At 40.0% G+C, this 15,264-nt stretch overlaps 1 protein-coding gene across 2 annotated transcripts in view; it reads left to right on the plus strand.

Moving 5' to 3' along the window:
• Window positions 1-15,264, plus strand: part of KIAA0930 (KIAA0930 ortholog) — a 77,876-nt gene that overhangs the window by 57,298 nt on the left and 5,314 nt on the right. Inside the window, exons 3-9 of one of the 2 annotated variants that reach the window (XM_042795569.1) lie at window positions 378-485; window positions 1,543-1,620; window positions 4,411-4,512; window positions 4,954-5,094; window positions 6,998-7,192; window positions 9,441-9,603; window positions 12,257-12,412. In XM_042795569.1, the coding sequence (XP_042651503.1) occupies window positions 378-485; window positions 1,543-1,620; window positions 4,411-4,512; window positions 4,954-5,094; window positions 6,998-7,192; window positions 9,441-9,603; window positions 12,257-12,412 (943 nt within the window). The remainder of the gene's footprint in view (window positions 1-377; window positions 486-1,542; window positions 1,621-4,410; window positions 4,513-4,953; window positions 5,095-6,997; window positions 7,193-9,440; window positions 9,604-12,256; window positions 12,413-15,264) is intronic. The other variant, XM_042795570.1, reaches the window with a different exon arrangement.

Below are 15,264 nucleotides of genomic sequence, written 5' to 3' on the forward strand. Positions count from 1 at the left end.
TAATATATATGTATAATATATACGTATATATATGTATACATATATATAATATATATGTGTCCCCCTGATTTTTATTAATTTCATTTTTGCTAAAACATACCCATTATAAGGAATATGTGGAGCTACTGTCTAAAACTGAGATTCCCCTGCGCAGACCTGCCTTTCCCCCCTGTTCTCCTTCACATCCCCTGCGCCCCCAGCTTCACTTCCGTACAAAGTCTTCCACAAGGGCTGACTTTCCACAGTCGATAAAATGTGATCCTGACAGGAAAATACAGCAGGAGGCTACACAACATGCAGCTTCTGGTGTTAGTTTTTATGTATGCATCTAGGTACCTTTAGGTAATATTTTTCAAGGAAATGTGATATTTTCTTAGCAGGTTGAAGTTGAAGTTTACCGGAGAGATTCTAAGAAGCTTCCTGGCCTGGGAGATCCCGATATTGACTGGGAAGAGAGCGTCTACTTGAACCTCATCCTACAGAAGGTAACAGTGATGATTATCAAATTTTCATGAGCTATTTATGCTAGAGAGGTTTCAGGAAAGTCTTTGATATGTCCCCTTTCCTCCCTAGCTTGGGGGATTTGAACACTTCTGAAGGATAGAAAGAAAACATGGTTTTCATTTTGCCTTTCAGAATCTAAGTGAACGTAAATTGAGTTGTTTATTATTTTTCAGTAGAATCCCAATAGCTTTCCTCAGAAATCTTTAAATATATCTAGTGAAGCTGGGCTGAATTTTATGCTCTGTAACAAAGTTTTGCACAATGGAAGGCTTTGTTAAGTCTAATAGTTCTTGAGAGTGAATGAGACTTAGAGTTCACAGCACTGTTGCAGCTAAGAGAGGGAACTGCTAAGTAGAAATGCAGTAAAGGTGTTACGTATTGCACTGGGAGTTTGCTGCCCTTGACATCAGAACTTTAGTAAAATTTTTTTTTTGGTTTTTTGGTTGGTGGAAACATGAAGCTAGCACAAATTATTTCTTTAATTAACTCATAGGTTGTTTAGTTATTTCATATGTTACATTGGTGTTTAGGGAAGCTGAATAGTCATTTGAGATCCCTTAAGTTTTGTTGATTATGATCTCAGAATGAGAGACTGCTGGCTTATTGCACACATCCTGGAAAATAAATTGTTTTCATTCTGACTTCTTCCTCCCAAAAGTCTCGTTGCAGAACTTCTCTGCAGAGAGCAGTTTTTGCCTTTATTTGATACTGAATAAAACCAGAATCTGTTTGCTGCAGTCAGGATTCAGAGATGCTGTTACAGCTGGGCCTTGCTGTCCAGAGCTATCACTCTTCCTCCTTACAAGTTTTTTCAGGTTGTTTAGCAGGCTAAATTAATGGCTTCTGACCTTTCTAATGTGTTGCTTGTGTTCATTAGTGTTTCTATTTTTACCTTTTTTAAAAAACAGCAATACCAAAACATCATACTTTTTAGTCAGCTAAAAAAATTATGACAGAATGTGTTCTGCTTCATGCACATTAATGTTTTGTTTTTCTAACTCTAAACCTCTTATTTCTCTATCTGGTGTCCTGTTTCAGCTGGATTATGTGGTGACATGTGCTGTGTGCACACGCTCTGATGGAGGAGATATTCACATTCACAAAAAGAAATCTCAGGTGAGATCACCCTGTTATTATTGTGGATAAGAGGATGGCATCCAGTGTTGTCTAATGCTGCAGACTCTATCAAAACCAGGGCAGTGGTTCTCAGGCTGTGCTCTGACAGATGCATCCTTGTGAAGCATCTCAAGTCTTTGTCTAGTGACGTTTCCTGCCGGTCATCTAAATCTCCTTTGTAGCTCCTCTCAAAAAATTATGAAGAGCTCTGCATGCTTTCAAGATCTGTGTCTTTGCCTACTGGATTGGGGGGGGGGATAGTGCTGAAGGGGGGAGTATGCTCAACTGTTAACCAGTCTGAGGGTAACCCTGAAATTGTATGAGACCTGAGATATGAGAAGCCTTCAGGGTAAATCTGTAATATAGGGCTATTGAATGATAGACAATTTTCTGATCATCAATTTATCTTTTTATTGTTTTATGAGATTCTTGTTTTCTCTCTTAAACCGCTCATTCCTTCCATCTCCACCCCAAAGGCTTTTATCACTTATGTGCAGCATACAGTTAATCCAGGGTTTCAGCATAGTGGAGGGGACAGGAACAAGAAACCCCAGACTTCTTCACTCAGCTTCCAGCAGATCTTGAAGTAACTTCTCCTAGTTGGCAGAAATTCTTCTTTAAAAGGCTCCTGATCCTTTTAAAAGACTGCTTCTCCCAGACATTTCCATTCCTTTAGTTCATTCAGCTGCTTGTGTGGCATTACCTAAAATAAACCAATGCTCTTTAATCCTTTAATTTTGTTTTACCATTTTAAAACAATTGTTGCTTTGACTGCAACCAAAACTAGCAATGCTCGTTATTGTACTTGTATTTTGCATTAGTTAGGCATATAATTCCCTTCTTCTGGTGCTGCTGAGACACCACATTACTAACCACAATAAGCCTTTTACTTCTCATTGCTTATCCTACTGTTTACTAGTCCAAATTTCACCCCCAGTTTACTTCTGCAAAATCCTTTTGAGAAAAATCTGTAAATATTACTTGCAGATATGAAAACTAGGAAGATGAGAGTGAGGGACCTGTCCTCATAGCATGTGAGCAGTATTCAGAATAAGGAGGAAGTTTTCTGTTCCTCATTCCTAGAGGCTCGTACTGTAGGACTGCTTATACATTTTTCTTTGTCTCCCCTTTTCTAAGAGAAACTCAGAACACATTAAAACTTACAGTACATACTAGAACATTTCAACACCATGAAGCCAATCTATGGAGAGAGAAAAGGCAATTCTATATACTGTGGAAGGCATTTTTGCAGTAGGGCATTTCGTTGTAACATGTGCCATTGAGGGTGTTAGTTTTAAACAAACAAAAGCCAGTATTTTGGGATATGTATTACTGCCCTGATGGTTGTTCCCTTAAAAAGCATATATTATCCTGTCAGTATGCAGCCAGAAGTTGAATAGGTAGAAACCCTGTTCAGGCATAGGACTTGCTGTACTACTCCAGACCTCTGACAAAGCTACTGTCATATCGGTACATTCATATCAGTGTAGTATCAGTATATACTCATATCAGTAGAGTATCTAAGGCATGAAACCAGTGTAAAAAAGGCTGACTTTCCCCTAAATTATTTTGCAGACTACAGTGATTCTCTGCTGGCTTGACAGTAAGATCTCTACAAACTATGTTTTCCTCAGGTGTGTCTGACTGGAGATGAGTTTGGGGATTTTTTTTTTTCTGCTTTACGTTGGATGCCATGAGAACAAGGATGCCTGTAAGATGTCCTTGTTTCAGGCATTGGTGCAAGTGCCATCTTTGAGGAGACTTACTTTCTAATACTGTTCCTTGTCATGAAGCAACCTTTCTTTTTAATAATCTGTATTTAAAAGTGCATGTAAGCTTTATAAATACAAATAAGCAAAAACAAGCCTCTTGTGAATATCTATTATCCTACCCATAGTTATGGTTTGTGTTGAACGGTTTGTAGTGAGAGTCTGACAGGCCTGACAATCTGGGCAGATTCAGAGCTTTCAACATGTTTACAGTGGGCTAAGATTTGACATGTTTCTTTAATTCAAAGATTTGGTTGTAAACAGAGGTGGAAACAAGGCTACTTGGTATGACTGCTCCCTCTTTACCTGCTTGTTAATCCTGTTGGAATGATAAAATCTAAAGCCTTTAGCTATTTAAACATGGGTTGTTTTGAGGAGTGAAGTGACCAAAGGAGTTCAGCAACTGCTTCATAGGGAGGAATGTGCAAGAGGAAGCACAGTGGATAGAGACAGAAACAGTAGCAGAAGGTGAGGATGAGAAATCAAGTGCTTGTCCTCCTGAGGGCCATGCTGCCCATTACTGAGTGATGTTGATCCTATCATGGTACTAAGCAAACAATAACAATGCAATTAACTGTACAAGCAAATAGTGTTAGGTCAGCTACTCCATGGTAACTTTCTTGCTGTGTGTGCTTTCATTTTGCAGTGCATTGCAGTAGCTTAAATGCAGCTCAAGGTGGTTTTCTCTGTTATGAAAAGGGAGAATACCTTAGCTGTGCTATAGGATGGTGAGAGGTCAGGTAAACACAAGGACATTTACTGTGGAGCAACTAGTGTTTAATAACTTGCATGAGAAAACTCAAGGATTTCACAAGTGTTGTCATTATTGCAAAACAGGCTGTAGTCAGAAACCAGCTCAGCCTTGCCTGCAGGATGTCCAGCATCTCTAGTGTAAGTGAAAATGTCTGACTGGGCAGTGTTGGACTGTGGTGTTTTGGTATCACTTGCCTTGTATTCAATGCGTCCATTCCTGAGCACATTTAACTGAGATGATGTTGGTTTTTTTCCATACGTTTCTCAGCAAGTGTTTGCATCTCCTAGCAAACACCCAATGGACAGTAAAGGAGAGGAGTCAAAGATAAGCTACCCCAACATATTCTTCATGATTGACAGTTTTGAAGAGGTGAGTTCCTTGTTGCAGCAGCAGCAGGGTTTTGTCCTATTCTGATCTTATGTCCTGATTAGCTGTTTTCTTGTACCTTCTGGACAGATGTTCTTGGGTAATTGAGGGTTATCTTCCAGTAGTTTTTATTTTATTTTATTTGACCTTCTTTCTTTAATGTTTGAAATCTGAGCTTAAAGCGGGATTTTGGCATCAGTCTTTCTGATGGGCTAAGGCAAGACAGGCTGATGGGAGAGCTGCTTATGTCAGCACATGATTTGCAGTGTGCATTGCCTGAAGCCTGTTTTTTTGAAAGGCTGGGGTGGAGCATACAGCTCCTTTGCTTTCTGCCTTTTACATTGAAACTGCTTTGGGCCTAAGGAGGATCAAGGGAATCTGAATATATTTGAACTCTAACAGCTGCAGCTTGCCTTGAAGTGTTTCATCTTGCATCTTTGGCAGGTTTTCAGTGACATGACTGTGGGAGAAGGAGAAATGGTCTGTGTGGAGCTGGTGGCCAGTGACAAAAGCAACACCTTCCAAGGGGTGATTTTTCAGGGGTCCATCCGCTATGAAGCACTCAAGAAGGTCTATGACAACAGGGTAAGATGCTTCTGAAAGACAATGTCCTTTGCAGCAATGATACTCTGACCACAGTTGTGTTTTGCTGCTGAGGCTGCTAGCTTTTTATCCAGTTAGATCATCTGCATTATAGTCTGTCTTTTTTTGTCTTTGAAAGTTACCTGAAAGCAAATGCTTTTTGGCTCAAACAGCTGAGGGTGTTCAGATCAGGATATATTACTCTGATGTTTGCCAAAAGCAGTGACATGGATAAGTAGTCAAGAACATGACACAGGAGTGGATCTGAATAAGAGTTCTGGCAGCCCCTCTATTTTCTTGAAATGTCATAGATATTTCTAGTTACTTCAGAGATGGCATGGTTTGCAGGGAGACCTTAAGCTCTGGTAACTACTTTGCTATATGTAAAGCATGTTTTTCTTTAGTGTGATTTGTACTCATGGCTATTTTCAAAAGACCAGCGTGGTTTCACTGCCACTAAAAGAAGCTTTCTTTGCTTTCCCACAAAAACATGAAATGCCAGCACTTTCAGCTTCAAATTCAGTACTTAGTGCTGAATTCAAGAGTGCTCAAGAGCCAATGAACTTCTCAGAAAGTCTGTTATGAAGACAGTCCTGAGAGATTTTTAAAAACAAACAACAAAACCCCTACAATATTTACTGTGACTGTAAACTTCATTTGCCTTTGGTTTTACCCTTGTCAGGAGAGGTCCTGAATAATTTCTCTTCTCCCTGTTTTAAATGTGAGTAGTTATACTCTTCTAGCAGTTTTTTGAGAGAATGGGAAACTGAAATTGTTTTTCTGTCCCACCATCATCACATGGCCTTACACAATCAGAAGGTGGGTTATTAAAATACATGGGAATGCAGAGTCACTAAAGACAATGTAAGACTAAATCCCTGCAATGGAAAGAAAAGAATTGATGTGGTAAAGTCACCTCATAGACTAGGAATGTCCTCTTGACCACACAGCTAGTTTATATTGTTTTGTTAGACGAGTTAAAATTGTTAGCCCTTCAAATACTCAATCATGGCTGAAGGCAGAACTTGAACTTTGACCATTCTTTTAACAGGACAGAAGCAATCTATGCTTTTGAAGGTTACTTGATTTCAGTTGTGTCTGTATTAACTCCGAGTGCAATAGGAGTTGTGTTACATGATGAGCATCTTGGCCCTTTCAGGTGATAAACTGCTGAAAGTTGTGATAAACCACTTAAACTTATGGATAAGTCCTACTTACTTCACTTGGCAAAACCTTGACTGTTTTCATATTGGTCTGTTCCTTTTTTCAGTTCTCAGTTCAGTTTTCAGTTCAGTTGTGTTAACTGGAAATTGAGCCCTTCGGTCTGTTGAGAGGGTTCAAAAGCTGCCAGGGTTTTGCAATGGTGAGCAATGCAATGCAGGTTACTTGTGCATGGGAGCTGTTTCTTTATGCTTTGACCTTGACAGTATGGACACACAAATGTCCAAGTTGACTTGCCACAAAGGAGTGCCAGAGTTGTGCAGTGCGCTTTGCTGGTTTGAAGCATCTTGTGTGTGTCTGTTGCTTTTTGGACTCCCAACAGGTGTCCCTGCACAGGCTGTGTTGGGTTGTGCACGTGCCTGCTTGTGCTCTGGTGTGTCACGTTGTGTGGGTTTGGATAAAAACCTTTTGTTTTATCTCAGCGTGCCATTGGGTAACTCTGCCTTTTGAATAGCTGAAGGAGTTGATTCTTCTCTGAGCCCCTGGTTTTGTATCTGTAAAATTGCTTCTCTTTTGGAGATCACTTCAGATTGTGGCTTAAAATACTTCTCAAGAATCAAGATAATGGTAGTTACCCCTTATGTTTTTGACTTACTCTTAGATAACTGCTTTCAGAGAACATTATTTTTTTTGAAACATGGAGATGCTATTACATGGTTTTGTCTCTTGTCTTGATGCATTATAGGTGAGTGTTGCAGCTAAGATGGCTCAAAGAATGTCTTTTGGCTTTTATAAATATAACAACATGGAGTTTGTCCGAATGAAAGGGCCACAAGGGAAAGGACATGCAGAGATGGCAGTAAGCAGAGTTTCTACTGGTGACACTTCACCGTATGGGACAGAAGAAGATTCAAATCCAGACTCCCCAGTGCACGAGAGAGTAAGTAGCAGACAGAAATGCTGATTTATGGGGATGCATGAGCATGTTTTGTTCCAAAGCCAGTAGGCAGACTGAAGCTGGGATTAATTCACATCAAGGTTCTGAACTTAGGTTTACTTGTGTATATTTTGACTATACTCAGTATATGCAGATAGATTTTTAGCACAGTTTCCCTTGAACAAATACTGACTATGGAGATGACTGGATGATTCATCGTTCTGGAGGAGTGTTTTGTTGAAACGACAGCAGTGTTGATGCCAGGGAAAATGATGATTCTGCCTGTTTTCTATGAAAATTAATAGATTCCATTTCTGTACAAGATGGGATTTACCTAGAAATGTGGATAGAATTCGTATATTATGTAGGTTGCTTGCTATACCTCACAGGAAATGATACTGTCAGGAGATTACCAGTTTTGCCATTGAGGAATGCTGCCAATGTGAAGCCTATAAAATATGAAAGCAAAGATTACCAACCTAGATGCAGTACCATATTTATGTATATGCTTAATTTTAATGCAAGTGTAGTAAGATACCAATAGAATCAGTCCATGGATGCTGATTTGGCTCTTATTCAGTCCTGAGCCTTGTTTTCCATTAAGGCATTTTACCTAGTTAATGAGGATCAGGCTATATGTCTTCAAAATACCTGCGCAGATATGACCTGGCCTGGGCTGGGAAGTTCCTGATGGATTCTAGTCTGGTTTCCTGTGTAACATAGCTAATCTGTGTGGTTCAGAGGTCTCCAGGACTGCTTCTAAAGGTCTCCAGGACTGCTTCTAAAGGTCTCCAGGACTGCTTCTAAAGGTCTCCATGCAAGCTGTTTGATTTGTTTGTTTGTTTTTGGCTTCCTAAAAGGCAAAATGAGCTGCCAGCAGCACAGAAATTGTTAACTGGATGTGCTTGCTCTTTACAATAGATACACCCTGGAGAAATCAGGCCTAGAGAGACTTCCTGATCTTTTGGCTCTAAGACTTCCAATGTCAACTGGAAAATGTCAAGCTAGATAATATATTATAATTGCTTTTTGCTAATGGTTTTAATGGTGACTTGTCTGTTTCTGGTTTCCCCTCCAGCTGTGATATGAAATAGCTACAGAATTAAAAATAGAGACAGGCACAAATCAAAGCTCAAGTGCACTAAAGATCAGTTAGGTGGTAGAATGCTTCTACTGTTTTAGGGGTTTTTAACATTAATGAGAGAGGGATAACCTAGAGCGTTTCTGGAGCGCAACACCAACCTGGCTTGGCTGTCATCCTCATTCACATGTCACCTCCCTCCTTATTCGTATGGACAGATATGAGCAATATCAGGTGTCATCTCAGGGAGAGTCATGGGATTGTTAAATTAACTGTCTGAAGAAAGAAGGATGAGAGAGAAGTTGCTCACCTCCATTAGCAAAGTAGTTTTCCCTATTATTTTCTTTCATTTGAAATTAAACTATTAAACACAGTCGATAAGCATGGCGTTTCAATTCTTTCTGAAATAGGTTTTGGTGACTATAATTGTGGTTTACTCAAGAGCAACTTCTGCTCTGAAGGAAGGGTGTCTCTGGCTTTTTCTCTAACCTGTGTTTCACCATGGACAATTACATCCTTATATCTGTCATCACTTAGACTAGCCAAATCATCAGGGCATCTCAACTTGTTTTTCTCCATCCTATATCGAAATATGATATGTATATAATTGTACATTGAGTTAATTTTTGCGTCAGCATCTTGGGTTAAGTAATTGTCTTTGTGACCCTGTTTCACAGAGACACTGTGACCTTTCACAGTGATCCCACATGGCATCCTTCTAAGCAGGGAAACTACTACCTTGTGTTTACCAAAGAAATTAAAGATGTGCAATTTTAGTGTGTCCAATGCAACTCATTCTTAGCCTATTAAGTCTTTGGAATTTCAACATACAAGAATAAGATTGACATTCTTGGTGCCTAAATTATTAATTTTATTCCTTTATGATTATAAATCCTTGTTAGAAGTGATCAGCTGAAGAGAGTAGCTTTTCATTATTCACGTAACAGTTGAGGGTGTTGACATATCAAAATATTTTCATCTTGATGAGCATCTTGAAGTGGAGATGACTGTTCAGTTGACATTCTCTGGCCGCTGATAAATCTTACAGCTAGCCACCAGTCATGATTCTGATTTTTACATGTGACTGCCTTGTGGCACATGTTTGAGACTGATTATTTCTTACTAGAAGCATGGAACTTTACTCTAGCGTTTCTTCTATTTCCCTTTCAGGTCACTTCTTTCAGTACACCACCAACCCCAGAACGCAACAATCGCCCATCCTTTTTCTCCCCATCCCTCAAGAGAAAAGTGCCCCGAAATCGAATTGCTGAGATGAAAAAATCCCACTCAGCAAATGACAGTGAGGAGTTCTTCAGAGATGATGATGGCGGAGGTGAGAGAAGTAATATCAGCTAAACAGACTTGTCTGGAGAGGGTACAGAGCTATGGAAAGGGATCCCAATGATGGATTTTTTTTTTTTTTTATATATATAGACCCATTTGAGAGACACTTGAGCAGGAAAGATCCTCCCCCCTTTCACAGATACCGCATTGTCAGATGGCAGACTTCCAGATATCACAACGTAGTGGGGTAGAGCATGCTCTCGTGGGCAGGCTCTCTGAATTCCCTGATATGATCCAGAGTTGGTTAAAGGTGGTGGAAAGGCATTTACTTCAAGCAGCTTTGAGTCAGTTCTGAACTCTCTAAAAAGGAAGCCTAATGAATTTGCTTATATAATGGTTTAATGCCTTGTGAAACTCTTACTTCGAATTCTAGTTACTCAGTATGAGACAACCAAGAAGATGAAAAATTGAGTCTGATTCAGAATATAGTGTATAAATCCAATCGTATCACAGTTTTGTTAGGTGGGAAAGTCACAAATGTCAAAGTCCAAGCTGCTTCTCATTTGTTTAAAGACAATTTATTAGAGAAGCCAAAAGATCTAACTGTTGTTTGGCATGATAATAGATAAACAGAAAGGTAATTTCCAGATCACAAGTTCTGTTTGTAGTAGTGAAGGTATTACCCATCTGTGGTACTGGATCAGCTTAGCTAATGAGGAATTGCACATTAAAAAACAAGCTTAAGTGATAATGTTTAATTAAAATTCTGTACAACTTAAACTGGTTGTAACTAATTCAGAGTTCCATCAATAGAAACCTTTCCTGATATCTTTTTCCTTAAATTGCCTAGTCAAAACATCTGTTATTTCAAATGAGGTGGGTTTTAGCATGTTTTACTAGGCAAAGGGTAGGGCTTGTTTCAGTTACTATGAGTGTGAGGAGAAGGGCAGCTGTCCCAGATGGAGTCCTGTTTTTGATCTGTTTCTCCTGGAGGTTGCACAGGATAGAATGGAGTTCAGGGCATTTATCTGGCAGCCCTCCTGGGTGGTGGTTCTGCTCAGTATTGTTTTGCAGGGTCTGATCCTAGCGTACTTAAGAATGTTCATCAGTATGATGATTATTTTCATTTTCTTTTCTTTCTATTTACAGAAGTAAATAAATCCCAGGTTTTCCAGACGTTTTATGGCACATACATAAAATACAAAGAAGTGTGGTTTCACTTAATGATAAATGCTTTGACCTTATTGTTCCTGGTCCTAAAAATAGAGCAATATTTTAATAGCTTATGCTAGGAAGTTTAATGTATTCAAAGATGGGATTTCTACAAGAAGTAGTAACTAAAATGAGATTTCTTTACGAATTCCAGAAACCTGAGTGTCTGACCAGTGTTTGCTCAGGAGCAGCGGTGGTGAAATTCTTGTTTCAGAGTGGGAAAGCTGACTTCAGTTCACCCAGTGATGGGGTTCTGTAGAAACAGAGATGTTCTGAGGCATCTTGGTCTCATGGGTAGAGGATAACTTGATCGTCTAAAGATCAGCAGCGTCCTTGGTCTGGCCACAGACCTGCCCCCAGTGCAGACAGGCTTGTTGTGGCCCATGAGGGCCCGCTTGCTTTTACAGTGTGCAAGCATGACACAGCAGAAGAATTGTACTTATTCCAGCCACAGGAGTCGGGTCCTTCTGACCTGATCACCACAGTGCTCTTGACATGGTGGTAATGTGTGGAGAGAGGGAGTAGATGTCTTGGCTATACGCATTTACAGGGAAGGAGACAAAACAAGGTAAAGATTTTTTTAATTTTTTTTTTTTTCCTCCCACATTGTTACACATATTGCTAGAGTAGCTGCCACTATGCAGTTTCCTTTGCTAGGGGCTCTTTGTGTGGTTCAGGACCCACTTTTAAACAAATGAGTCCAAGAGCTTGGATCGGTCTGGATCATAATAGCTGTGTTCATTTCAATATCTGCTTTTAGCACTGTGGGACAGGGCTGAGTTTTACAGGGGAATGAGGGGAAGCTTAGAAACACTCAAAATATGTGGCATGTGCATTCCTGGCTGTGAGATAGGCCTGCAGCTTATAAAAACTGCCTCTAACCTACAGCGGATCCAGCGTCCTTTTGTTTCAAAAGTAATTTGTGGACCTCTAAACTAATTATGGGAAGAATGGAACTGCTGAAGGGTTCCAGGTTTGGGTTGAGGGATGCATGGAAATATGCATTAAACTGGCTTACTAAATGCTGACTCTCCCCCTGTCTTGTAGATGTCAGTTTTCTTCATGAGATACAATTTTCCTTCTGTTACACTTGTGGATTTCTTCATGAGTAACTACCTAATTGTAGGGATATTCTAATACTTCGTGTATGAGGGAAGGCTGGGTTAGGACTCTGCTAGTGCAATGTGGTAACAAAAGCTTCATTCCCTCTTCTGGCTGGTCTATTAGCAGATAATGGTTTACTGCTGCTGCCAGCTGCTGATACAATTCACTAGCTTCAATGTAAATGGTGAATTCTGTGCTGGGCAAGATCTGAATAATTTAAAAAAAAAAAAAAAAGTAGTAATAACAATAGTGATCTGCATGTGATTTCTCTCTAGACAGTGAATAATAGGCTTTTATTTTTTTGCCTTCCAGAAGCTTTAATTGGGTCTTCCAGTAAAACACAGAAAATACAATCACTTTAAGCTTGCTGTCTTTTGCTTTTACAGATCTGCACAATGCGACGAATCTGAGGTCGCGGTCCTTATCTGGAACAGGACGCTCTCTGGTGGGCTCGTGGCTGAAGCTGAACAGAACAGATGAAAACTTCCTACTCTATGCACACTTAACTTACATCACTTTGCCATTGCATCGAATTTTAACAGGTGAATTTTAATGTGTGTTACACACAAACAGAGAGTCCTTTGGTTCCCAGATAGCCTTCTGTGTTTGGGGATTTTGCTATTAGGACAGAGGAAGTATTTCTTTGTAAGGGAACATCCCTTCACAGACCTCATTTGCTGACTGTAGCCAGCAAACCAGTATGAACAATTGGAGTGGTGTCAACCTGTTCTCTGGCTTTGAGCCAGTTTCGCTTGGTGGTGATTCAAACAAGTTGGTAGATTGTACTAACAAACATCCGGGGGAATACTAGTTGCCTTATTACTGGAATACAAAGTTCATCTATCTCATGAGTGCAAGACAGCTTGTTGTAAGCCCGTCCACTGACAGCAGTAGTTGCAGCAGAGACCTGTAACTGAGGGGGTTACAGAAAAGCAGCTCTAGAATTTGGAGTGACCTCCTTTGCCAGTTTTGACTCTTAGATTTCATTTCCATCTAAGTTGTTTGGACTGATCAGAGTGCCCACACTGATGCCTGTAAATCTGTTGGGTGCCCAAAGTCTCTAACTAGACATAATGATGTTTGTGTGTTGTACCATGAATAATCAGAGTCCCCCATGCTGTTGGTCTAGATATGCCAATTAAGACATTGATGACGACCAACTCTACGTTTGTTCAGGTGGACTAGGATAGCACAATAAGTTGGGTTTTACAATCTTCAGGCATTCATGAAGTTTTGATGCTCATCCAGATAACTCATCTACCTACAAATACAGGTGGACTAGAGAATACAACTGGTCTATTTGAACTCTATCCATCAGCAAGCCTGCTAGCCTTTCAGGGATACAGCTTGCAGTATGAGAGCGCTCATAGGACTCTTGATACTTCTGAAAACTGAGCAAGCAGCGGTGGTTGAGGGCTCTCTGCTCTGTAAATGATGTGGCAATTTCTTTCATAAAGACATTGCTAGTGTCTACTACTGAAAACACACATTGACCATCTGAGGCAGAAAGAAAGTTTGATGCAGCTGCACTGCAGTATCTCAGGCAAAACTATTGCTGAACTCCAAAATCTAGACCAGAATAAAGTTGGTATCCCGTGGAATAAAGTTATGATCCCATCACAATGGAAAGTCCTGTCTCTAACTTTGGAAGATGCTTAGAACTGTTACTTCTTCTAAGAACTTAATCTTTTCCCTTCTCTTCCCATCCAACAGATGGGATGACTTTTGAATAGGTTTGTTTGGATTATGGGCTTTTGATCAGTGCCTGCTTTTTCTTGTCTGGGTCTTAAAAGGAAACGCATTTGAAAACAAAACCAATCTATTACACAGTGGATATTTCCAGACTGTTCCTGAAAGGTAGCTAAAAGGAAAGGAGTTAGGAGATCTGTTGTTAAGCAGGTTAATCTGCTGCTAAAAGAGACGAGAAGATAGTATGGTTATTAATGTCATTGGTTGTGTTATACTAGTGTAATTGTAATAGCTGCAGTCTTGTCATTGTTTGCAGGCTGAGATCTCAGAGCCTGTTGCAAAAGTAGACTGGCTCTTACTTTACAGAGAAAGGTAATTGTAGCTGATAAGGTAGAAGTGGAAATTATACTTAACAAAGAGGTGTTTCCACATATGCCCTTTCGCTGTACATCGGGTTTTATTTCAGTTTAGAAATACAGATTCCAGCAAAAATTGATCCTCTGTAATTAAGGATGGATTTTGAAGAATATTTTGGTAAAATACATAATTATTCCTTATGATAATTGTGTTGATAATCTTGCAGCTAGTTATCTGGAGTTATCAAGCTCGCTCACTCTCTCACTGCAGACATTTAGGAGTTTACAGAAGATGTATTGTTCCTGCTGGCATTTAATACTTGCTCAAGTGGGTGGCATAAATGCCTCTGTGCTCAAATATTTGCTTTGAGCTTGAACATCCTTTCTGAGATTTAATTTGTTTAACATAAGGTTGCAGGAGTCAGTATATACATTGAGATGCACAGAAATAGGACATGAAATGTCTGGACTGTAAGGCAGAATTTTAATCTGCGGTTTTTCACTACCTGTGTTTGCTTCAGTTTGGCACATCGGGTGGAGCCCATTTCCAGTGTCTCTTTGTAATTAATGCATTTGCACCAGAAGCAGCTTTCCAGCAAGTGGGAGCATTGAAGATGGAGCTGGGTGAAGTGGGAAGGATGCTCATCTCCCTTGGGTAGTTTAGGAAGCCTGGTACTAAGAAATTAAAATCCCAGTGATAGTGATCAAAGTATGTTTTAAAACGTCTGTAGTTTATACATATTGATCAGACTTCCTTTGATCTGAGCCTTCTCTCTCTGTTAGATAATCCCAGTTCTCTCAGTCTTTCCACATATGTCAGAGGCTCCAATCCCTTAATCATCTTTGTGTCCCTTCACTGGACTCACTCTGCTGTGTTTCATTCTTTACAAATGTGGCCGGAGCCCTCTGGAGCTGTGGATCAATTTTTACTTGCATCATCCTCTTTGTGCAGCTGTATGTGATCAGCCTCTTAATTAAATGTGTGCTCCTTTTTTCCCATGTTCTTTATTCTCTCTGAGCCTTGAAAAGGACATTGCAGTCCAGTTTCCAGATATTTCTACCTGTGGCCATGACAGCATGCTGGGTTGACTGTCTTCATTTGGATGCGCGTGTTTGTGACATATTTTACAGGTTCATATTCTGTCACATTTGGACAATATGGGACTTGAGGAGCCAACAAAAGGAGCTTGTCTTTGTGGCAGCCTTTGGAGTGCAGAAGTGTAGGTTCCAGGCTATAGAATGGATGAAATGGTTGAATTGCTTGTGCCCGCATCTTCGGAGTCAAAAGTCTCTTTAAGGGTCTTGGGGATGGCACATCTGTCCTTTCAAGAAGGGGAAAACCCTTGGCA

The sequence above is a fragment of the Tyto alba genome, unplaced genomic scaffold, assembly GCF_018691265.1.
Source record: "Tyto alba isolate M040663 unplaced genomic scaffold, T.alba_DEE_v4.0 Super-Scaffold_21, whole genome shotgun sequence".
NCBI classification, from domain to species: Eukaryota; Metazoa; Chordata; class Aves; order Strigiformes; family Tytonidae; genus Tyto; species Tyto alba.